We start from the raw sequence: 23312 nt of genomic DNA, 5'->3' as shown, positions 1-23312 counted from the left end.
CTCCATTCAGCTGACAGCCTCTGAACTGGAAACGGCAGGTCCCAGACTCGGAAGAAATGGGGGTGGGAGGTTAGACAAGCAGCATCTCTGCCCTCCCACCCTCCGTGTTCAGTGGGGAGTCGGGAAACAGTGGACAAACAACACAGTCACACTGGTGCTGGGATGGGAGTGGAGCGAAAGGAAAGTGAGGCTTGAGGTGGGCCTGAGGTGAGAGCTCTTCTCCATGGGTTGGTCAGGGAGGGCCCCCCGGAGGAAGTGACATCTCAGCTGAGACCTGAAGGGAAGAGAAGGTGTTCAGCCATGCAAGATCTGACAGAGGAAGCAGCTTGTGCAAAGGCCCTGAGGCAGGCGCGTGCTGTTTGAGGGAAAGAGAGGCCAGCGTGGGAGGGTGGGTGAGGAACTTGAAGATGTGGGCACAGGTGAGTGCACACATTGAGGCACAGCAGGGAATTCAGACGTTTTTGTTCTGAAAGCCACGAACAGGCCATAAGTGGGCAAGTAGCAAGATCCCATTGACATTTCTTTTTTTTTTTGGCCGCGTGCAGTTTGTGGGATCTTAGTTCCCTGACCAGGGATCGAGGGTGGGATCGAGTTCCCTGACCACACCCTCAGCAGTGAAAGGAAAGACTTCTAACCACTGGACCGCCAGGGAAGTCCCCACCGCCCCCCCACCGCCAATGACATTTATTTTTTTTTTGACTTTTTTTTTGGAGTCTTTATTGAATTTGTTACAATACTGCTTCTGTTTTATGTTCAGATGTTGGTTTTTTTGGGGCCAAGAGGCACGTGGGGATCTTCGTTCCCCAACCGGGGATCAAACCCACAGCCTCAGCAGTGAAAGTGCAGAGTCCTAACCCCCGAACCACCAGGGAAATCCCTCCCATTGACAATTTAGAGACTCCCTCTGCCTGCTGTGTGGACAAATGGCCACAAAGGGCTGGAGTGGAGGCAAAGGGAGCAGCAAGCAGGCTGCTGGCGCGGGCCCCTCCCCTCCCTGACTGCACACTGTGTCTCCTCGCCCCTCAGCCTCGGCCACCCCGTCCGCCCCCGTGGTCTCCATCCACCCGCCGCAGCTCACGGTGCAGCCGGGCCAGACGGCCGAGTTCCGCTGCAGTGCCACGGGGCACCCCGCGCCCAGCCTCAAGTGGACAGGTGAGGCCATGGCGGGAACAACCGTCAGAGCCTGGCTCTCCTGGATGTGGGGTGGCGGGGGTGGGGGCCAGGGGGCGGGACGCTAGGACCTCAACCTCTCGGTACGCAGTGGGGGCCCGGCAATGCCCACCCCAGTGGGTGCTGACCCCGCCTCCCTGCCGTCAGGGGGCTCTGGTGGCCAGCTCCCTCAGAAAGCCCAGATGCATGGTGGCATCCTACGCCTGCCGGCCGTCGAGGCCTCAGATCAAGGCCAGTACCTGTGCCGCGCCCAAAGCAGCGCCGGGCAGCACGTGGCCAGGGCTGTACTCCACGTGCACGGTGAGAGGACCCGGCTGAGTGGGGAGGACGGGGGGGCCCTGGCAGCCCTGGGGAGGTGTTCTCACAGGGCTCTGTCTGCAGGGGGCAGCGGGCCCAGGGTCCAGGTGAGCCCAGAGAGGACCCAGGTTCACGAAGGCCGCACCGTCAGGCTGTACTGCAGGGCCGCGGGGGTGCCCAGCGCCACCATCACCTGGAGGAAGGAAGGGGGCAGCCTACCCCCGCAGGTGAGGGTACCGGCTCGGCCGAGTCCCAGCACCTGCCCTCTGCCCCCTCCCCTCTCCTCCTCCAGTTCCCTCCACTTCCCAGAGGATGCCCTGATCAAACGTCCCGCTCCAGGCGTCCTGGCAGGGGGCAGCTGTCAGCCTCCCGCTTTGCTGCGTGGGTGCCCACCCAGGGCCCCAGTCCCGGCTCTGAGCTGGCCTGTACCCCTCTGCCTGCCCTCCCTGGCCAGCCCTTGCCAGGCTGCCTTTGACCCCTTCTCCCCGTGTGGCAGGCCCGCGCAGAGCGCACAGACATCGCCACACTGCTCATCCCTGCCATCACGGCTGCCGACGCCGGCTTCTACCTCTGTGTGGCCACCAGCCCCGCGGGCACTGCCCAGGCCCGGATTCAAGTGGTTGTCCTTCCAGGTGCGGGGCCCCCAGGGGCTGGAGGAGTAGGAGGACCAGCCAGGGCCCCCCTGAGGTCGCCTCACTCCCCCGCAACCCCGCCTCCCGTCTTAGGTGCCACCACCCCACCTGTCAGGATTGAGTCCTCCTCACCTTCTGTGACCGAAGGACAGACCCTGGACCTCAACTGCGTGGTGGCAGGGCTGGCCCACACCCAGATCACGTGGTACAAGCGAGGGGGCAGCCTGCCTCCCCACGCCCAGGTACGAGGGTCCCTGAGCCCTGTGGCAGGAGACCCCGGGGTGGGGCAGTCCTTCACGCCCCCAGGGCCCTCTGCACAAGCAGGGTCCGCCCTTACTCCCCTCTCTCTGCAGCCCCCTCTGGGGGGCGGTCCTGGGTGGAGCCAGGTGCAGAGGGCATGGTGGCCAGAGCCCCTCCCATCCTTGCAAACCTCTGTCCTCACCCGGCCCAGGTGCACGGCTCCCGGCTGCGTCTGCCCCAGGTATCACCAGCCGATTCTGGAGAATACGTGTGCCGAGTGGAGAATGACTCAGGCCCCAAGGAGGCCTCCATCATCGTCTCTGTCCTCCACAGCCGCCATCCGGGCCCCGGCTATACCCCAGGTGAGGAGCCAGCGGGGCTGGGTGAGGGCTGAGCCCTCCGACCCCCCCTTGTGTTCCTGAGGATGGTGCCCCGGGGTCTCTTCGGGGCCATCTGGACAGGAAGAGGCGCTCCCGGCAGGCCCCGATCCCGTCCTTCCCCACGAGGAGAGATGAGCGGTCTGAGGGTGGAGACAGGTTGACCTGACTTACAGAGACCCCCATGGTGCGGGTACTGTTTCCGGAATTCGTCAGGAAGCAGCAGAGTCAGGGTTGAGCTCTGAGCTGGGAGTCAGGTTGACCTGGGTTCAAGTCCCGGCAGTCCTGGTTCAACCAGCCTCAGGCTGGTTACTGTACCTCTGGGCCTCAGTTTCCTCATGTGTGAAATGGGGAGAGCATCCCTAGTGCGCTGCAAGTGCAGAGCACGCATTCTGAAGAAAGGGGCTGTGGAGTGATTGTCAGCACCCTGTGGCCCACCCCACCCCGGGGTGCCAAAAGACCCTGGTTCCCTGCGAGCCAGAGCAGCTCGTCACGGGTCAAGTTCTAGGCGGGCAGGCAGATGGGCCTGGAACGGCAAGTTGAAGGTCAGAGAGGGGAAAGAAGGGTCTAGCTGGCTCTGCCGAGGCAGAAAAGTGTGGTCCCAGCCCCCAGGCCTCCCATCCGTCCTCCCAAGCTTGGGCCTGGTCAGACCCCAGGGCTGCAGGGCGGGGGGGGGGGCGGCTCAGGAGCCCCATCTGCTGACCAGCTCCTCTGTGCCCCAGCTCCCGGTGGAGCCCCAGCTCCGGGCGGTACCCAGCCCGTCCGCATCGAGCCCTCCTCCTCTCACGTGGCCGAAGGGCAGACGCTGGATCTGAACTGCGTGGTCCCCGGGCAGGCCCATGCCCAGGTCATGTGGTACAAACGTGGTGGCAGCCTCCCCGCTGGGCACCAGGTAAAACAGTGACCCCCCCCACCGCCGCCCCACCCCGGGCCCCAGGCCAGCCTGCGGGAGGGGCTGGCTGGTCGGAGCGGCTCCAGCCCCCTCCTGACCCTCCCTGGTTGCGCTCAGACCCACGGCTCGCTGCTGCGATTGCACCGGGTGTCCCCGGCTGACTCGGGAGAGTACGTGTGCCACGTGGACCTGGGCTCTGGGCCCCTCGAGACTTCCGTCCTAGTCTCCATCGAGGCCTCCGACGCCGGCACCATCCCCGGTGAGTGGACGATCAGTGACAGGCTGACAGGGCCCCGAGGGCCTTCCCGAGGGCTCATGACTCCTGTTGCTGACGTGGAGATCGGGGCTGGGGCTGGGCCACAGGGCCCGGCCCAGGCGGCCTCCACGTTCCTGAATAACCCGCCATCTTCACATCTCTGTTCTGTCTGGCCCACTGGGGCGTATTCCTGCCCCTGCCTCTCTTCCTCCCTCCCAGCCTCAGTTACCCTCATCACTCCCTCTTCCTCATGCCCCTCTGCAAGCCTGGGCTCCTACCCCAGCCCCCTCCCCGAGGCTGCACCGCTGAGGACCTCAAGCCCAGGAGGCCTCTAACTCTAAACGCATCAGGCCGAGCCGGCTCCAGGGTGGACATTTCTGACCGTCTCTCCTGGGAGGCATCTATGACCTGCCCCCTCTCCCCGCAGCCCCGGGACCCATCCCGCCCGTCAGGATTGAGTCCTCGTCCCCCACGGTGGCCGAGGGGCAGACCCTGGACCTGAACTGCGTGGTGGCAGGCCAGGCCCACGCCCCAGTCACGTGGTACAAACGTGGGGGCACCCTCCCAGCCCGGCACCAGGTACCTGGGGGCAGAAAGGTGGGAGGGGGCCGGTCAGGACCACGAGGCGGACCACGGGGCACAGAGGGAGCTGAGCTCTGAGGAACAGGGTACGGGGCACCCGCCGGGCTCTGGGAAGCCCTCCGCTCACACCCCTGCCCACGACTGTCCAGGTGCGTGGCTCCCGCTTGTACGTCTTCCAGGCCTCCCCAGCGGACGCGGGCGAGTATGTCTGCAGGGCCAGCAACGGCGTGGAGGCCTCCATCACAGTCACGGTCACCAAGACCCAGGGTGCCAACTTTGCCTACCGTGAGTGGGGCCAGCCGGCCTGGGCTTGGAGGGAAAAGGGGGAAAGGCCAGGGCTGCTGCAGAGGACTGGAGTGACCAAGTGACCGTCTCCTCCCGCAGCTTCTGGTGGCACCCAGCCCATCCGCATCGAGCCTTCCTCCTCTCACGTGGCCGAAGGGCAGACCCTGGATCTGAACTGCGTGGTCCCCGGGCAGGCCCACGCCCAGGTCACGTGGTACAAGCGCGGGGGCAACCTGCCCGTCCGGCACCAGGTACAGGCCTGGAGGATGGACAGACCGGGAAGGGGACAGGATGGGGGCCGCCGGGAGTGGAGGTCGGGGCGGGAGAGCGGGAGCCTCCTCTGAGACGGAGAGGCCCCGGACCCCTCTGTGCAGGTGATGCTCAGAACCCAGACGCTCTGACCGGTCAGCCCCGGTGTGAGTGTGACTGCCGCTTCCACCACCTAGTCGCTTGTGGCCTTGGGCAAAGCACTTAATCTCTCTGTAGCACATTCTCAGCATCTGTAAAACCGTAACGATCATACCAACCTTACAGAATTATCTTAAGGGTGAAGTGAATGAATTTACCTGCAAAGAGCTCAGAGTTCTGGCTCACTGAGAGTGCTGTGAGCTGTTATTAGCGTAGTATCATTAGCTGCTAGTATTGATATATTTTAGAGGATTTACGATGCCACTGATTGCAAAATGCACTGTTATTTTGTGTACCTCTGAGGCAAAAAAAAAAAACCTGCCATTTGTAATTGTAATTCACTATAAGATGCATATTGATTTCAGAGGCGTGTAAAAGTGTGTCTAGGGAATTCCCTGGCTGTCCAGTGGTCAGGACTCTGTGTTTTCACTGCCAAGGCCTGGTTTCAGTCCCTGGTCGGAGAGCTGGGATTCCATAGGCCACACGGTGCCACCCAAAAATAATAATAAAGCAAAAGTATCATGCATGTTACCAGCTCCATCCTATTTTTTTTTTTAATGTGTCCAGAAGTTGATGGAGTGTGGTGTTAGTATTTGCTCAGTTCCCCATGGCTTTTCCTGGCCACCCTATGGTCCTGGGATGAGACAGTCACTTTACCTCTGAGCAGGAGGGAATTAAAAGTCCGTTCTCAGGCTCAGAGTGAGGCAGGGCTGCAGGTGATCGGTGTGAGGGTCCCGAGAGACCCCCCTCTGACCCCACCTCCGTTCTGGCCAGACCCACGGCTCCCTGCTGAGACTCCACCAGGTGTCCCCAGCCGACTCGGGCGAGTACGTGTGCCGAGTGGTGGGCGGTTCAGTGCCCCTGGAGTCCTCTGTCCTGGTCAGCATCGAGCCTGCAGACTCTGTGCCTGGTGAGTGGTGCGGGGTTCGGCAGGGGGGGCTGCCCACTCCAGCAAAGGCAGGACCCCAGAGACCAGAAGCCCCCTACCTCCACTCACACCCTCCCCTCCCTGCCTTCTCCCAGCTGGGGATTCACTCTCTGGCCTCTGTCCCCAGCGCTGGGGGTCACCCCCCCGGTCCGGATTGAGTCATCCTCCTCACACGTGGCTGAAGGACAGACCCTGGATCTGAACTGCCTGGTTTCTGGGCAGCCCCACGCCCAGGTCACGTGGCACAAGCGTGGGGGCAGCCTTCCCGCCCGGCACCAGGTAGGAGGCAGGGAGCTAAGGGGGGAGGGGGGCCTGAAGGACCCTCGAGACTGTGGAGTGAGGAGCTTTGAGTTCAGATATTGCTCTGCCTACTTGCCTGGCCAGTCCCTTGACTTCCCTGAGCCTCAGTGTCCTCATCTGTCAAATGGGCTCACACTGCCTAGCTCACCTGCTCCATAGTGAAAGTGAAAGTTCAAGTGGCTCAGTCGTGTCCAACTCGTTGCAACCCCATGGACTGTATAGTCCATGGAATTCTCCAGGCCAGAATACTGGAGTGGGTAGCCTTTCCCTTCTCCAGGGGATCTTCCCGACCCAGGAATCGAACCGGGATCTCCTGCATTGCAGGCAGATTCTTTGCTAACTGAGCTATTAGGGAATCCACCTGCTCCATCAGACATCCACAAATGCTGGTCCCCCACTTCCTCCCACTAGACCCAGTCCCAAAACCCCATCAAGGGAGCTGAAGGGTCCTGAATGCTGGTTCTCCCAGGAAGAGCTCTCCTAGGCTCTATCAGGCTGGGGGGGTGGTGGCAGGGAAGGTAGCCTGAACTGTGAGCCCCAAGCACAGCTCTGAGCCCGCCCGCCCTCCCAGGTGCACGGCTCCAGGCTGCGGCTGCCCCAGATGACGCCAGCGGACTCCGGGGAGTACGTGTGCCGCGTGGTCAGCGGCTCAGGCACCCAGGAAGCCTCAGTCCTGGTCACCATCCAGCAGCGCCGCGGCCCCACCCGCTGTGAGTGTCTCAGGGTCCCCGCAGACGGGCTGGGAGGGGCCGCGCCACCCTCGCTGGCTCCCACGCCCTGACTCCCGTCTCTCCCCGGCTCCCAGACCAGAACGTGGTATACCCCGTCCGCATCGAGTCCTCCTCTGACTCCCTGGCCAACGGGCGCACCCTGGACCTCAACTGCCTGGTGGCCAGCCAAGCCCCCCACACCATCACCTGGTACAAGCGCGGAGGCAGCCTCCCCAGCCGGCACCAGGTACGGAACCAGCAAGTGGGGAGGGCACACGCCGGGGGAGCATGACCGGCCCCACCGGGAATCGGGAGGAGCTCCGCACAGCCCCCTCTGTGCTCACTGAGTCATCCAACACATGCCGAGCGTTCTTGCCGAGGGGCCCTGGGCCAGTGCTGGGGACACGGAGAGGAGTCCCACTGACCTCCGTGGGTCCTGTAGAGAACGTTCTGTGATTCACTCACTCCTGGCCCTTCCCTGAGAACCTGCTCCAGGCCACGTCCCACTCCCGCCACTGAGAATTCTGAGGGGACGAGAGCAGGGCATGGCCTCGGGTGGCTCAGAGACTAACGGGGAAGGCAGGTGTGCCGGGGGACGGCAGTGTAGTAGGAGTCCCCACGGAGGGCCTCGGCGGGCTTGCTGCAGGGGTGACGGCTGAGAAAGAGTGCAAAGGCTGGAGGCGCCGGGCACCCAGCCCAGAAGCGCAGGAAGGCCGTTGACGGAGTTCAGAAGGAGACCAGGGTGGGGGCTGGCCCGCCCAGCAAGGCAGCGAGGCTGCCAGAGTCTGGGAGAGATGGAGGGGCCGCCCCCCAACCCACTGACACCCGCTCCGCCTTAGATCGTGGGCTCCAGGCTCCGGATCCCCCAGGTGACACCCGCAGACTCGGGTGAGTACGTATGTCATGTCAGTAACGGCGCTGGCTCCCAGGAGACCTCACTCATCGTCACCATCCAGGGCAGTGACTCCTCCCACGGTGAGCACTCCTGGGGCAGGGGGTCAGGCAGGTGGGTGCTGGGGGAGGCAGTGGGGTCCTGGTCCAGTCACTGCCATCTGACTCTGGCTGTGTGGTCTGTTTCCCTCGGTCCGCAGTGCCCAGCGTCTCCCCGCCAATCAGGATCGAGTCCTCGTCCCCCACGGTGGTCGAAGGGCAGACCCTGGATCTGAACTGCGTGGTTGCTGGGCAGCCCCAGGCCACCATCACCTGGTACAAGCGTGGGGGCAGCCTTCCCGCTCGACACCAGGTATGGAGTGGAGCCCGGCCGTGGGGCGGGCAGCTCGGGGACAGCCCCCAGGGCAAACGGCCCAAAGCTTTAGCTGGCGGTACGTCCTCCTGCCTGAGGCAGACAGAGGGTGGCCTCAGCCGGTCTGATGGAGACCCCTAGCCCCTCAACCCCCTCCGTCTCTGCACCCTCAGGCCCACGGCTCCCGCCTAAGGCTGCACCAGATGTCCGTGGCGGACTCAGGCGAGTATGTGTGCCGGGCCAACAACAACATCGATGCCCTGGAGGCCTCCATCGTGGTCTCAGTCTCTCCCGGCACTGGTGGCCCCTCTGGTGAGTCCAATGAATGACCCAGGAAGGGAGTGGGAGATGCTGGTACCCGTGTTGCCTGAAGAGGAAGGGCTCTGTAGTCAGGGCCCTCAGATGAGGTGGTGGTCCAGGACGAGGGCTCCACAGAAAGATGCCTGGGTTCACGTCCTGCCAGCGCCACTAAGGACCTTGAGAGAGAGACTCCCCTCTCGGCTTCGGTACCCTCATCAGTGAAGCGGGGATATGGGTCATTTCAGCCTCAGAGAGCTGTCCCCTACAGTGGACACTAGCCAGCCACGCTTGGTCACTTAAACTAGTTCAAATTCTAAATTCACACCTTCATGTTTCAATAACCAAGTTTGCAGGAGATGCACTAGCTGGTAGCCACAACTACATCAGGCAGTGTGGGTGATAAACATTCCCATCATCGTAGGAAGTCGGTGAATTTTGTAAGGTTGACATGAGTTAATAATACACAGAAAGCATGTAGAACAGTGCCCGGCATCCTGTGAGTGTGTAATAACTGTTAGCTAGCATTCCTACCCGGGGAAGGCAATGGCACCCCACTTCAGTACTCTTGCCTGGAAAATCCCATGGACGGGAGCCTGGTAGGCTGCAGTCCATGGGGTCGCACAGAGTCGGACACGACTGAAGTGACTTAGCAGCAGCAGCATTCCTACCTGGGGGCAGTGGGAGTTTCTACAGTTAAGGCTTCCAAACATGACTTAGGACCAAAGCCCTGGCTCTCTGTCTCTGCGCCCCCAGGCCCCGGTGGGACTATGCCCATCAGAATCGAGTCGTCGTCTTCACACGTGGCTGAAGGGCAGACCCTGGATCTGAACTGCGTGGTCCCTGGCCAGGCCCACGCCCAGGTCACGTGGCACAGGCGTGGAGGCAGCCTCCCTGCTCACCACCAGGTCAGGGAGTGAGTGGGGGGCAGGATCTAGTAGGAGGGCTGCTGGACGTGGGGGCCCCGGCTGGATGTGGGGGCCTGTCCCTCACGCCCTGCCCGGGAAGGAGACCTGGGAGCTCCCCCGTGGGACGCAGGGCCTGCCGGGGTCAGAGGCTGAACCCTGGGCCCCAGCCTCCGAGGGCTGACTCTCCGCGCCGCCTCACTTCTGCTTCCTTCCCGCCCCGCCCCCCCAGACCCACGGCTCACGGCTGCGGCTGCACCGGCTGTCCCCAGCCGACTCGGGGGAGTACGTGTGCCGCGTGGCCCTCGGCTCGGGGCCCCTGGAGGCCTCCGTCCTGGTCACCATTGAAGCTTCCGGCTCTGGCACCGTTGTCGTCCCCGGTGAGGATCCCTGCGGAGGGGCTGGGAGGCTGGAGGAGGGAGGAGAGGAGGGGACCGAGGTCAGGAGCCAGACCCAGCGGGTTTCGTCCCCAGGGGCCCGAGAACACGGAGCGGAGAGTCTGGCTTGTGTGGCTTGAGCCCCCCACCCCTCTGTCCGAACTCTGAAATGTTACACGAGGGACTCCTGTGTGTCCCTTTCCGCCTCTGTAAAGCGGGGCTGGGACAGCCCTTGCAACAATGCAGCAGCTTGCACCTCTGGGGTCAGAGAGGGTGATTTTAGGTGGTACCCTGATAAACATCTTTTATATTGATGGTGGTATACTAGGCAAGAAACAGCAACATGTCAGACCTGTCATAATTGTGTGGAAATCATTGCCTATAATGGGGCTGTGTATTTAAGGGTCATCTTTAAAAAGGAAAATGGAAAGGAATTAACAGCTCAGGGAGCATGTGGCTGTAAGAGGATATTCATGATAACAGTACCTGAGCTGCTAGGTAATGAACATGATACACGCTTACCAGGAGGTGGGCCCTTGTGTATTTACACATAGGAACACATTTCACCCTCGCAGTAAACTTTTGAGGTTGGTATGATGGTTCTCTCTGTTTTACAGATGGGTAAACTGAGGCATGAAGAGGTTTTCTTTTTGTTTGTTTTGTTTTGTTTTTTTAAAATAGCTTTTCCAAAGATCACACAACTGATAAATGGCAGGGCTGGGTTTTGAGCTCAGGCAGTGTGGCCCCAGAGTCTGGGTTCTTAGCCACATACTATGCAAGTCCAGGAAACATTAGTGATTCGTGTGGAGGGGCCCGGCCCTGAGCCCCGGCCGCCAGCGACGCTGCGAGCTCAGGAGACGGAGGCCGTCGTCTAGAGAATGAGGCGCCTCTGTGCCCCTGGCTAACCCAGCTGCCCCAGGCCTCAGGGGAACGGGAAGAGGGGGGACTGTCATCCCGTAGCCTCTGGTCTGAACACCTGGGCACCCGGGGGCAGGGGCTGAGGACGAAGGGAGTCCCAGCTCATTGACTTCTTCCTGTGGGCCAGCCCCGGGCGGAGCGCCTCCCATCCGCATCGAGACCTCCTCCTCCCACGTGGCTGAAGGGCAGACCCTGGATCTGAAATGCGTGGTGCCCGGCCAGGCCCACGCCCAGGTCACCTGGCACAGGCGTGGAGGCAGCCTTCCTGCTCGGCACCAGGTACGGAGGCTGGAGAAAGCAGGGCACGGGCACTCCCTCCCCGCTCTGTCCCCTGCTCAGGAGGGCAAGTGGCCCTGGCATATTCAAGGCTCCAGGAAAAACGGCAGCAGAAGATCACTGGGAGTCAGGGGGTCAAGGGCAAGGTGGACATGGTTGTGCTAAACCCTTCATACCAAGGGCTGTCCAGCACCTTGGTATGAATTAGGAAAGGACACCTCTTGGACTTCCCCAGTGGTTAAGACTCCAATGCAGGGGGAGTGGGTTCAATCCCTGGCTGGGGAATTAATATCCAACATGCTGAAGAGTATGGCCAAAAATTAAAAAAAAAAGAAAAGAGAGAGGGACACTCTTACTCATGATGCTGCTCTCTCCCGCCAGGAAAAAATGTAATAGTAAACATCCTCCGCAGTGTCCAATGTCAGAAGGGGGGTCGCCTTTGGCAGGAGACCGCCTCCGCAGTGGCCCGGGACGGCTCTGGGGTGCGGGTGTCAGAGGGCCGAGGCAGCTGAAAGCCTTGGCCGCCAGCCCCCGCCCCAGTTCACCCTCCCCACCCTGGCCAGGTCCACGGCCCCCTGCTGAGGCTGAATCACGTGTCCCCCGCTGACTCTGGCGAATACTCCTGCCAAGTGACCGGCAGCTCAGGCACCCTGGAGGCTTCCGTCCTGGTCACGATCGAGGCTGCCAGCCCCAGTCCCATTCCTGGTGAGTGACAGGAGCCGCGGGTTGGTGCTGGGGCACAGGCTTGGGGCCCCTTCCTGGCCCTGTTCCTCCTGCTCTCCTGCAGGGTTCTAGCCCTTGGCTCCAGGAAGGCCCCCAACCAGTGGGGACCAAAGTCTCACGTGGCATCCCAGCCCCCCTTCTCAAGTCAATGGCACTCAGCCACGTCGGCTGCTCTCAAGCCAGCGCACCTCCTAGGAACACCAGCTGGCGCTCACTGCCCCCCCATCACCTTCGGTGTCTGTTTGCACCCCCAGAGCCTCGCCTTTCTCACCCACCACCCATTGTGTCCACAGCCCCGGGACTCGCCCAGCCCATCCACATCGAGGCCTCCTCCTCTCACGTGACCGAAGGGCAGACCCTGGATCTGAACTGTGTGGTACCCGGGCAGGCCCACACCCAGGTCACGTGGTATAAGCGTGGGGGCAGCCTGCCCGCCCGGCACCAGGTACGGGTGCCCTGGATGGGGAGGAATCCAGAGAGGGCCAGGTCTGACCTGTGGTTACCTTCTGCCTCCCCGACCTTCTCTGTACAAACCCCGGCCTGCCTGGGGACCCCAGGAGATCAAATACTTTTGCGCAAGGAGTTGTCACCAGCTGGAGAGTCAAGAGACCTGGGTTCTTCTCCTGGCTCTGCTGCTGAATCATCTCCTGAGCCAGTTTCTCCCTCTACAAAGGGGGATATGTGGGACTTGTAGGCATCTATGAACCACCCCCCCGCCCCCCGCAGCTGGAGCTCTGAGCTCCTGAGACCCAAGGGAGAACTCCTTACACGCTGGCACGGCTGGGCTTGGGGGCTTGCCCTGCCCCGAGTGCTCTGGCACGACAGCCACACTTCCTCGTTCCGACAGACCCACGGCTCCCGGCTCCGGCTCCACCACGTCTCCCAGTCTGACTCCGGAGAATACGTGTGCCGCGTGGTTGGCGGGTCCGGGTCCGAGCAGGAAGCCTCCTTCACCGTCACTGTCCCACCCACTGCGGGGTCCTCCTACCGTGAGTGAGGCAGACGCCATGGGCCGGGGGAGGTGGGGGGACCCTGGGACCCACACAGCGCTGCCCAGCCCAGCCCTCTGCCCCCCCAGGTCTTAGGAGCCCTGTGATCTCCATCGACCCGCCCAGCAGCACCGTGCAGCAGGGCCAGGATGCCAGCTTCAGGTGCCTCATCCATGACGGGGCAGCCCCCATCAGCCTTGAGTGGAAGACTCGGAACCAGGAGCTGGAGGGTGAGCCAGACCACGTGCGGGGGGTGCTGGAGATGGGTACGAATGCATGATGACCGCCACTGGAGGCTGGGCAGAGCTGACCCTGGCCCCAGACTCACTGTGTGACCCTGGGTAAAGCCATTCCCCCTGGGGTCTGGGTGCCCCGATGTGGATGGAGACAGGGCCGGACCCAGAAGTGTCTCCATCTTCATCGGCCATCTGTGACCTCGTGAGCTGGATACACCCAGACAGGAGGGGTCGGGGCAGGGGGTGCTGGTGCGCCTCCTGGCAGCTCCCAGCCAGGAGGACACCCTCACTGACCGTACCCTCCCTGATGCCAGACAACGTCCGCATCAGCCCCAACGGCTCCATCATCACCATCGTGGGCACCCGGCCCAGCAACCATGGTGCCTACCGCTGCGTGGCCTCCAACGCCTACGGCGTGGCCCAGAGTGTTGTGAACCTCAGCGTACACGGTGAGAGCCTTCGGCCCCATGGTTCTGCCTCCCCATTTCCAGCCCCAATTCCGAGCTCAGAACCCCCAGGCTTAAATCCCGCCTCTGCCCCTTGCCTCTCTCTGGGGCGTGCTCCCTCTCTGAGCCTCAGTCTCTTCGTGGGTACAGTGGGGAGACCAGTGCCCACTGGCAGTTGCCCACAAGGGCCTGTGACAGTCCGCGTGACCAGCAGGGCCCCACATGTGTACCAGCGGTGTCGTTCCTCCGGACAGGGCCCCCTACAGTGTCCGTGCTCCCCGAGGGTCCAGTGCGCGTGAAGCTGGGAAAGGACGTCACCCTGGAGTGTGTCAGTGGCGGGGAGCCCCGCTCGTCCGCTCGCTGGACCCGGATCGGCGCCCCCACCCACTTGGAGCAGCGGGCACATGGGCTCCTGGACAGTCACACGGTGCTGCAGGTGAGGCCAGGGGCGTCTCATCTCTGGATCCGAGGCCCAGTCAGAGCCCATCCTTGAGCAGATACTTGGAGGAGAGAGTGGTGGGTCACCAGACGGGTGATGAATTGATGGAGAAAGGGAGGGTTAGGTGGATGATGGGTAGATTGGAAGACAGTCAGGAAGAAAGAAGGAAAGTGGGGAAAAGGGAAGGAGGAAGGAACGGCTTGCAGGATGGGTGGTGGGGTGGGTGGGTGGATGGATAGATGGGTGGGTGGATGGATGGATGGATGGATATGGATGGTGGTAGATGGATGGAGGATGGGTAGGTGGGTGGGTAGATGGATGGGTAGGTGGGTGGGTAGATGGATGGATGATGGGTGGGTGGATGGATGGATGGGTAGGTGGTGGATGGATGGATGGGTAGGTGGGTGGATGGATGGATGGGTAGGTGGGTGGGTGATGGATGGATGGATGGATGGATAAGTGGGTAGATGGATGATGATGGATGGGTGTGGTGGGGGATGGATGGATGGGTAGGTGGGTGGATGGATGGATGGGTAGGTGGGTAAGATGGATGGATGGGGGTGGGGATAAGTGGGTAGATGGATGGGTGGGTGGATGGGTGGATGGATGGGTGGATGGATGGATGGTATGTGGATGGATAGATGAGTGGGTAGATGGATGGGTGGGTGGGTGAGTAGATGGATGGATGGGTGGGTGGGTAGGTAGATGGATGGATGAGTGGGTAGATGGATGGGAGGGTAGATGGGTGGATGGTATATGGATGGATGAACAGAAGGGTGGGGGATGGACAAGTAAATGCATGGACTGGGGGGACATCTTGAGTGTGATCCCTCAAGCAGCCAGTCAAATAGGAAAGCTAAAAACGGATGAACAGTAGAGGAGTTTAAAACCAAGCCAAAGCTAGGGGCCGATGCCAAGGTACCCCCTCGCGGTCCCCATAACCAAGACCCTTGTTTCTTTCAGATTTCATCAGCTAAACCGTCAGATGCGGGCACCTACGTCTGCCTAGCTCAGAATGCACTGGGCACAGCACAGAAGCGAGTGGAAGTGATTGTAGACACGGGCGCCGTGGCCCCAGGGGCCCCCCAGGTCCAGGTGGAAGAAGTCGAGCTGACCGTGGAAGCCGGACACACGGCCACCCTGCGCTGCTCAGCCACAGGTGCGGACGGGCGCGGGCCCACGAGGCGGGCGGAGCCGCGGGCCCGGAATTTAGGCATCTTTGGAGACCCAAAGACGATGTCATGCCCAGGGACGGGACAGTCACCCGGCGATGGCTGAGGGGACCACTTAGTGGCCCCAATGAAGGAGGAAGCTCACCCAGGTCCCTTCCTGACCACGCCGCCCCCCCAGCCAGTCCTGGGGGACAGCCTATGCCGACCTCTGCCGTCCCACTCCGCAGGCAGCCCCAAGCCCACCATCCAGTGGTCCAAGCTGCGCTCCCCGCTGCCCTGGCAGCACCGGCTGGAAGGAGACACGCTCATCATCCCGCGGGTAGCCCAGCAGGACTCGGGCCAGTACATCTGCAACGCCTCCAGCCCAGCCGGGCACGCGGAGGCCACCGTCGTCCTGCACGTAGAGAGTAAGGCCCTGGCCCACCCTCCCCAGGCTACCTTCTCTGCACCGCATGGAGATCCGAGCACCCCCCACCACCCCCCAGCCAGGCTCCACCCCGGACGGAACCCCGGGAGCCCCATCTGGAGGGTCGCAGGCCCCTCAGGCCCCGGGAGCCTGCCCTCCCCAAACACCCACATCCCCACCCGGGACCTGGCCCTCCCTCACCCCCTGTCCTCGGGGCTCAGCGTCCTTCAGCTTCGCTGGTCTCTTGGCCAGCCGCCGCCCTGACCTCTGTGTCCCCCCGCCGACCCCAGGCCCGCCCTACGCCACCACCGTCCCAGAGCAGGCCTCGGTGAGAGCCGGGGAGGCCGTGCAGCTGCAGTGCCTGGCTCACGGGACGCCCCCGCTGACCTTCCAGTGGAGCCGTGTGGGGGGCCGGCTCCCGGCAGGGGCCGTCACCAGAAACGAGCTACTCCTGTTCGAGGCCGCGACCCCCGAGGACTCGGGCCGCTACCGGTGCCAGGTCACCAACAAGGTGGGCTTGGCCGAAGCCTTCGCCCAGGTGCTCGTCCGAGGTGAGCGGCCCCGGCTCAGGCTGGGCAGGACGGGGGTCCGTTTTTCCTCTAGGCGCTTGTCGGAGCCCTTCACTTACCCCACAGCTGGAGCCTCACTTGGGGCATAAAGACCCCCCCTGATTACTCTAGCGGGAACGCCTGCCTTTCCCCTGTTCCCCAAGGCCCGAGGCAGGCCTGCCTCCTCCAGAAAGACCCGCCTCACTGTTCTCAGCACCTGTAGCTCTCACCGCTGTGTCCCCACCCCCTCCTGGATACTGACCTCACACTACTGTGCTTACTAAGCACCCCAGCCTGCCTCACCTCCTCGACTGGATGATCAGGGCAGGGCCCGAATCCAGACCTAGCAGCCCCGGGCTCGTCCACCCACAGCATCCAGAATAGTCTGTGTAAATGCCGGACGGTGACTACAACGAATGTATGATGGAGTAGCACCCAGCCCTGGCTGCCCAGGGTCTCAGCAGGTTGCCAGGGAATCCAGCATCTCCATGGTCTCCTTGGGAGCCCCAGGCCAGAGTGAGCCCAGGTCCTGGGTTCAATGCCCCATCTCTGTTGCTTGATGCTGTGTGACCTTGGCCAAGTCAGGGGACCTCAAGCTTCGTAGTTTTCATCCTGTCGAGTAGAGAGGACAAGTCTAGCACATAAGCTGACTTAGAAAGATACACAGACGTAGAGCCTAGAGCAGGTCGTAGGCACTTGGTAAATGGTGGTCACGTGCATTTGACCCGCTCACCTACCTTAATAGGTAGGTGCCTTCACCTGGGATCTTCCTATTTTCTGTAAATTTTTGTTCACTTATTGATTGATTGATTTTTGGCTGTGATGGGTCTTCACTGCTTTGCAAGGGCCTTCTCAAGTTGCAGCGAGTGGGGGCTTCTCTCTCGTGGTGCAGTGACTTCTCTTGTTGCGGAAGACAGGCTCTGGGGCACAGGGGCTTTTGTAGCTGTGGCCTGCGAGCTCAGTAGTTGCAGCTCCTGGGCTCCAGAGCACAGGCTTCGGTAGCTATGGTGCATGGGCTTAGTTGCTTGGCGGCAAGTAGCGCCTTCCTGGACCAGGGATCAAACCCGTGTCCCCTGCACTGGCAGGCGGATTCCTATCCCCTGCACCACCAGGGAAGCCCCCTCCTATTTTAGACTAGGGCCAGAATAGCCTTTGCTGTCCTTCCTTCAAATGTCTGAATCTTTCTAAGACCGACCCTTCCCGCTCTGACCTTGGGCTGCCCTCCCTGCTCCTGAAGGCCAGGAGCTTGTGAAAGTGCAGTCCAGTACTTCACAGACTTTTTTTCTTTCATACGCATTTGTTTGGCTGCATTGGGTCTTAATTGCAGCACACAGGACCTTTCGTTGCAGCGGGCAGTCATCTCTCTAGTCGTGACCCAGGCTCTGCAGTCGTGGCTTGCAGGCTTAGTTGTCCTGCGGCACGCGGAACCTCAGTTCCCTGACCGGGGGTTGAACCTGCGTCCCTTGCCTTGGGAGGTGGATTCTTCCTCACTGGACCACCAGAGAAGTCCCCACGGACCCTTATATGTGTTGATTAAATGACTAACCAAGTGAGCGGGTGAATGAATCTGCCAGTGAAAGGTCTTTTTACCCTGGTCAGAGAGGCAAACGGGAGAAGAAGGTCCTTTGAAAGTTAGGATGGGTGCTTCCTGGGTCCTGGCGCAGCATCGGGGACGTCACATACACACACTCACACACACACACTCATTCTCACAACCTTGTACCTGTCCCCACAGGCCCCTCCGGCTCTCTCCCCGCCACGCCCGCACCAGCAGGGCCCTCACCCACGGTCCAGGTCACGCCTCAGCTGGAGACCAAGAGCATAGGGGCCAGCGTGGAGTTCCACTGTGTTGTGCCCAGCGACCCAGGCACCCAGCTCCGCTGGGTCAAGGAAGGGGGTCCGCTGCCTCCCGGCCACAGCGTGCACGATGGGGTGCTCCGGTGAGTGGGGGTGGGGCGCGCCAGCCCGAGGCACACGGGGGGGCTGTTAGGATCCCTGCCCCACGGGGAGGGCCTAGCGTGAGACGACGGCCTTGGGACGTGACTTCACCTCCCTGGGCCTCAGAGCGGTCGGTCGTGCAGGGGGTTATGCGAGACCCCGGAGCGCTCAGCTCGGCGCTCAGCACAGGAGGGGCCTGCAGCCCCCAGCGGCCCACGTTTGTGCTGTTGTTAAAGGAAAGCTGAACGGGCTCTGAGGCCAGACACAGACACGTGGCCCAGATCACAGCTCTGCGGCCTGAGAACTGCGTGGTCTTGAGCTCTGGACGAGAAGGTCTTTGGTGTGAAATGGGTGTGGTGACAGTCACCCTGCCCGCCTGCCTGTCTCCCAGGGTTCTGGGGAGACTAGAGATTTACATCCTGCGCCGATCTCTGACAGCTTTTAACTCCTGCGCCGTTGCCACATATTCTCAGCAAATGTTTTTATTCACTGATGTCTTATTTGTTTCTTCACAGAATCCAGAACTTGGACCAGAATTGCCAAGGAACCTATGTGTGCCAGGCCCAGGGACCATGGGGACAGGCCCAGGCCAGTGCCCAGCTGGTTGTCCAAGGTAGGAGGGTGGCTTCAGGCTTCTGCTAAGAGCAGGGGACAGAGAGGAAAGGTGTAGGGACCGTATTCCCCAAGCAGCCCCTTGGGTGAGTGAGTGATAGTCGCTCAGTCATGTCCAGCTCTTTGAGACCCCACAGACTGTAGCCAGCAGGCTCCTTTGTCTGTGGAATTTTCCAGGCAAGAATACTGGAGTGGGTTGCCATCTCCTTCTCCAAAGAAACCCCTTAAATGTGTACAAATAAAGAGAATTATTTAATTGTATCTTGCTTGCATCTGGGCTTCCCTGGTGGCTCAGCTGGAAAAGAATCTGCCTGCAATGCAGGAGACCTGGGTTCCATCCCTGGGTGGGGAAGATCCCCTGGAGAAGGGAATGGCTACCCACTCCAGTATTCTGGCCTGGAGAATTCCACGGACTGTATAGTATCCAGGGACTGGTAAAGAGTCGGAGTGACACAACGGAGTGACTTTCACTAGCAGAGCGTAAGGGGGCTTAAGAATCTTGCAAGGGAGAGAGGGAGAAGGAAGATGCGCGGAGTTTGTGGGTGCTTAGGCAAACCAGTGAAAATGACGACAGATGCACCCGTGAGGAAGCGAATGAACAAAAGAGCAAACAAGTGCGTGTGCTAATGAGTGGGCGCAGGCGAAGGCGAGTGAAATGCTGGCGACCTGGGGCTGCAGTGTCCACCTGTCCCGGGGGCATCTGCGGCCTCCCTGAGCCCAGGCCCCAGCCGGCCGGGCTCACCCCATCTGCCGCCATCCTCCCCAGCTCTGCCTTCCGTGCTCATCAACATCCGGACCTCCGTGCAGTCCGTGGTGGTCGGCCACGCCGTGGAGTTCGAGTGCCTGGCCCTGGGGGACCCCAAGCCCCAGGTGACGTGGAGCAAAGTGGGCGGGCGCCTGCGGCCGGGCATCGTGCAGAGCGGAGGCGTCGTCAGGATCGCGCACGTGGAGCTGGCCGACGCCGGGCAGTACCGCTGCACCGCCACCAACGCCGCGGGCAGCACCCAGTCCCACGTGCTGCTGCTCGTCCAGGGTGAGGGCCGCCCGGGGGTGCTCGGCCGTCCCCTGCCCTGCCCGCCCTGCCCTCCTCCTTCCTCCCGCTGTAGCGGGGGCTTTCAGCTCAGTGTCTTTAGGGAGTGGGTTTCCTAACAAGCGGGGCTTCCTGAGAGCTCAGTTGGTAAAGAATCCACCTGCAATGCAGGAGACCCCAGTCCAATTCCTGGGTCGGGAAGATCCCCTGGAGAAGGGATAGGCTACCCACTCCAATATTCCTGGACTTCCCTCGTGACTCAGCTGGTAAAGAATCCACCTGCAGTGTGGGAGACCTGGGTTTGATCCCCAGGTTGGGAAGATCCCCTGGAGAAGGGAAAGGCTACCCACTCCAGTATTCTGGCCTGGAGAATTCCATGGACTCTATAGTCCATGGGGTCACAAAGAGTCACGACTGAATGACTTTCACTTTCACTTTTCCTAACAAGCAAGTGCATCGGGGGATAGACATGAGTGGTCCTCTGGGGCGGCTGGAACTTGCAGGGAAACCTGAGCCATGGGGCATCAAAAGAAAATCAGACGCGTAGTCCTCATCTGCAGGAGAGCCTTGCTCTATGAGGGCTCTGCAGCCCAGACTGATGGCAGAGACAACACAGATGCAAAGCAGACAGTAAAACATGAGATTTCCCTGGTGGTCCAGTGGTCACGAATTCATGCTTCCGCTCCCAGGCGTGAGGGTTCAGTCCACTGGTCAAGGAATGAAGATCTCATATGCCACATGGCATGGCAAAAAAGATGAAAGATTTTAAAATTAAAATTAAATTTAAAATTAAAATTAAAACAGAGAAGTGAAACCTGGGCATAGATGATGCCAGGCAGTTATAATCTGTGTGTTCTTCAAAAACTATTCCTTTTTACCCCAAGCCCTCTGACTCACCCCCAAACTTACCCCTGCTGCCCTAGCACCCCCTTCTCAGGTCCCCCGAGGGCTGCACAATGTTCCAGCCCGCTGTGTCTTCGCGGCTCGGTCTGTGGAGTCAGTTGGACACGTCCCTGATCCCTGGCTCTGCCTGGTTCCATCGCTGCAACCAGGAGTGAATGACTACTTTCCCTCCCAGACACAGCTTCCTCATCTGTGAAATGGGGACACAGTGCCTCCCTCCCAGGGAGGGTGTGAGGATTAAAAGTCAGGCAGTGGCCGTCATCAGACTGATGGCCTGCGTCTCCCTCCTTCCTCTCAGCCTTGCCCCAGATCTCAACGCCCCCTGAGGTCCGCGTGCCCGCGGGTTCTACAGCTGTCTTCCCTTGCATGGTGTCTGGCTACCCCGCTCCTGAAATCACCTGGAGCAAGGTAACGGCTGGCCAGGGGGCCGCTGGGCGTGCCTGAGTGCCCGGGACCAGGTCTTCCCCGTGTCGCTGTCCCCGGGACCCCCAGGCTTGGCACAGAGTCTGCGCTCCGGGTCTGAGGGTGGGGGCCCCGGGCGGGCGGTGAGGGGCAGGCCCCAAGGAGGTGGGGTCATGGTGCTGGCGTGTCTGCAGGTGGACGGGAACCTGCCGCCCGACAGCCGCCTGGAGAACCACATGCTGCTGCTGCCCTCGGTGCGGCCCCAGGACGCGGGCACATACGTCTGCACCGCCTCCAACCGCCAGGGCAAGGTCAAGGCCTTCGCCCAGTTGCAGGTGCCAGGTGAGCCCACCCACCCCCACCCCCGCCCCGCCAGGGGAGTGGCCGCACCCTGCCCGCCGCCTGGGGGGAGTGTTGTCTCCAACTGTGCTTTCTGTCCGCAGAGCGCGTGGTACCCTACTTCACGCAGACCCCCTACTCCTTCCTGCCACTGCCCACCATCAAGGACGCCTACAGGAAGTTTGAGATCAAGATCACCTTCCGGCCAGACTCTGCGGACGGTGAGCCGCGGGAGCGGAGTTGACGCTGGGGATCTCCGCGATCCCTGCCAGCGTGGCACCAGCCCTGGCAGCCGCTGGTCCTCGGACCCCCACCCCCCGCCATCCTGGGGCCCCCAGGCCTGCTGGGAACCCCCTCTCTGGCTGTCTCCTCCGCCTTGCTTCTCCATCCACTCCTCTGAGATGCCTGCACCCAAGCCTCCTGCCTCCAAGTCTGCCACGGATGCAGCTGCCCCTGCCCTCCTGCCCCGCCTCCCTCCTCCCCCCCTCACCCTTTCCTCCCCTCTCTCTCTCTCTCTCTCTCTTATCTGTCTCCTCCCTCCTCTTACGGGTCTCTGACTTGCTTGTCCAGGCCTTCTTCTCTACTCTGGTGAGTCTCTCTGCCTCCCTCTCCTTCAGGTTGACCCTCCCTCGTAAGTGGAGCAAGTTCAGCTTCTTTCTAGGGACTCTCAGCAAGGCCCTTCTATCTCGGGCCCCGCCCTGAGAGTGAGACGCCCTGGCTGCGTGGGGTGTGCATGAGGGAGGGGCGGGCTCCCCGGCTCGGGGCGGGGGGTGGGGTGGTGGGCATGGACAGAGAGACCCTCACACAGCCATGCCCGCCAGGGATGCTGCTATACAATGGGCAGAAGCGGATCCCAGGGAGCCCCGCCAACCTGGCCAACAGGCAGCCTGACTTCATCTCCTTCGGCCTCGTGGGCGGGAGGCCCGAGTTCCGGTGAGGACCCTCACCCTCCGCATTTATGGGGGGAGGGGGCGCTGGGGGACTAGACTGCAGGACTTCCCATCAGGGGCGTGCCACCCCCGGCTTCTGGAAGAAGGAGATGTGGCTGTTATCCTCGATGACGTCCATTCTGCCGGGGCCAGCACAGCCCACCGGCCGGTGTTGGAGGAGACAGCCTCTGACCTGCACAAAAGTGCAGCAGGAACACTCAAGGATGCTGAGAGCGACCTTCCGGGGCAGGGCTGCTGCAGGCCAGAGCTCCTTCATTCATTCATTCATTCAGCAGTCATTTGCTGAACACCTACTGTGTGTCGGGCGTCAATAGAGATAAACACAATGGATCAAGTTCTGGCCCTTGTGGGAATGTGATGTCCCGGCTGGGGGAGACCAGCCGCAAACTAAGAAGGAAAGAAACGTGATCACAGAGAGAGGATCCTCAGACGAGGAGTGAGGCCACGTGCTAGGCTGCAGGGGCCTGGAGCCAGGCGCACTTGGAGCCCCCGGGGGGCTCTGGACAAGTTCCCAGGGAAACGGTGTAACAGGGAGAAGGCTTGGGGAGGGGCAGGGGCGGGGTGGGCGGGCAATGACCCCTTTGCCAGCCTGGGGCCCTCCCTACAGACCCCACATCCTCTCTCTCCTGCCCTGCCCCCCGACCCCTGCCTCGTGGAGCAGGTTTGACGCAGGCTCGGGCATGGCTACCATCCGCCACCCCACGCCGCTGGCCCTGGGCCAGTTCCACACCGTGACCCTGCTGCGCAGCCTCACCCAGGGCTCTCTGATCGTGGGCAGCCTGGCGCCGGTCAATGGCACCTCGCAGGTGAGACCCAGCCCCGTCCCCCTGGGCCCAGCCCCTCCCCCACCTCCGCCCAGCCTGGCTGCCACTTCCGATGTCCCCTCTGCCCAGGGCAAGTTCCAGGGCTTGGACCTGAACGAGGAGCTCTACCTGGGCGGCTACCCCGACTACGGCGCCATCCCGAAGGCAGGGCTGAGCAGCGGCTTCGTAGGTGAGCCCCCCCCGCCCCCGCCTGCAGCCCTGGCCAGACCTCCCCCCGGGCTGGCCGAGCCCGTGGTCACCCGGGAGGACGGGCCTCCTCCGG

The 23312-nt window shown here is 61.7% G+C and overlaps 1 protein-coding gene across 6 annotated transcripts in view; it reads left to right on the top strand.

Annotated features, from left to right (window-relative positions):
- The window catches only part of HSPG2 (heparan sulfate proteoglycan 2), a 107956-nt gene that overhangs the window by 75384 nt on the left and 9260 nt on the right, over positions 1-23312 (top strand). For 5 of the 6 annotated variants that reach the window (XM_043445979.1, XM_043445976.1, XM_043445975.1 and 2 more), the window contains 39 exons: positions 1027-1152; positions 1318-1470; positions 1552-1694; positions 1964-2099; positions 2193-2341; positions 2551-2701; positions 3439-3608; positions 3726-3867; positions 4292-4443; positions 4596-4731; positions 4831-4982; positions 5914-6049; positions 6195-6346; positions 6939-7077; positions 7173-7324; positions 7917-8052; positions 8169-8320; positions 8494-8632; positions 9374-9525; positions 9755-9902; positions 10945-11096; positions 11657-11798; positions 12110-12261; positions 12664-12805; positions 12895-13035; positions 13356-13490; positions 13742-13923; positions 14890-15085; positions 15326-15505; positions 15795-16055; positions 17788-17992; positions 18506-18603; positions 19369-19635; positions 20834-20943; positions 21132-21279; positions 21381-21497; positions 22098-22209; positions 22888-23032; positions 23120-23219. In XM_043445979.1, the coding sequence (XP_043301914.1) occupies positions 1027-1152; positions 1318-1470; positions 1552-1694; positions 1964-2099; positions 2193-2341; positions 2551-2701; positions 3439-3608; positions 3726-3867; positions 4292-4443; positions 4596-4731; positions 4831-4982; positions 5914-6049; positions 6195-6346; positions 6939-7077; positions 7173-7324; positions 7917-8052; positions 8169-8320; positions 8494-8632; positions 9374-9525; positions 9755-9902; positions 10945-11096; positions 11657-11798; positions 12110-12261; positions 12664-12805; positions 12895-13035; positions 13356-13490; positions 13742-13923; positions 14890-15085; positions 15326-15505; positions 15795-16055; positions 17788-17992; positions 18506-18603; positions 19369-19635; positions 20834-20943; positions 21132-21279; positions 21381-21497; positions 22098-22209; positions 22888-23032; positions 23120-23219 (5901 nt within the window). The remainder of the gene's footprint in view (positions 1-1026; positions 1153-1317; positions 1471-1551; positions 1695-1963; positions 2100-2192; positions 2342-2550; positions 2702-3438; positions 3609-3725; positions 3868-4291; positions 4444-4595; positions 4732-4830; positions 4983-5913; positions 6050-6194; positions 6347-6938; positions 7078-7172; positions 7325-7916; positions 8053-8168; positions 8321-8493; positions 8633-9373; positions 9526-9754; positions 9903-10944; positions 11097-11656; positions 11799-12109; positions 12262-12663; positions 12806-12894; positions 13036-13355; positions 13491-13741; positions 13924-14889; positions 15086-15325; positions 15506-15794; positions 16056-17787; positions 17993-18505; positions 18604-19368; positions 19636-20833; positions 20944-21131; positions 21280-21380; positions 21498-22097; positions 22210-22887; positions 23033-23119; positions 23220-23312) is intronic. The other variant, XM_043445978.1, reaches the window with a different exon arrangement.

Source organism: Cervus canadensis, chromosome 24 (genome assembly GCF_019320065.1).
Source record: "Cervus canadensis isolate Bull #8, Minnesota chromosome 24, ASM1932006v1, whole genome shotgun sequence".
Taxonomy (NCBI): Eukaryota; Metazoa; Chordata; class Mammalia; order Artiodactyla; family Cervidae; genus Cervus; species Cervus canadensis.
The sequence above is the reverse complement of the archived record's forward strand: the minus strand, read 5'-3'. Positions and strand labels throughout refer to the sequence as shown.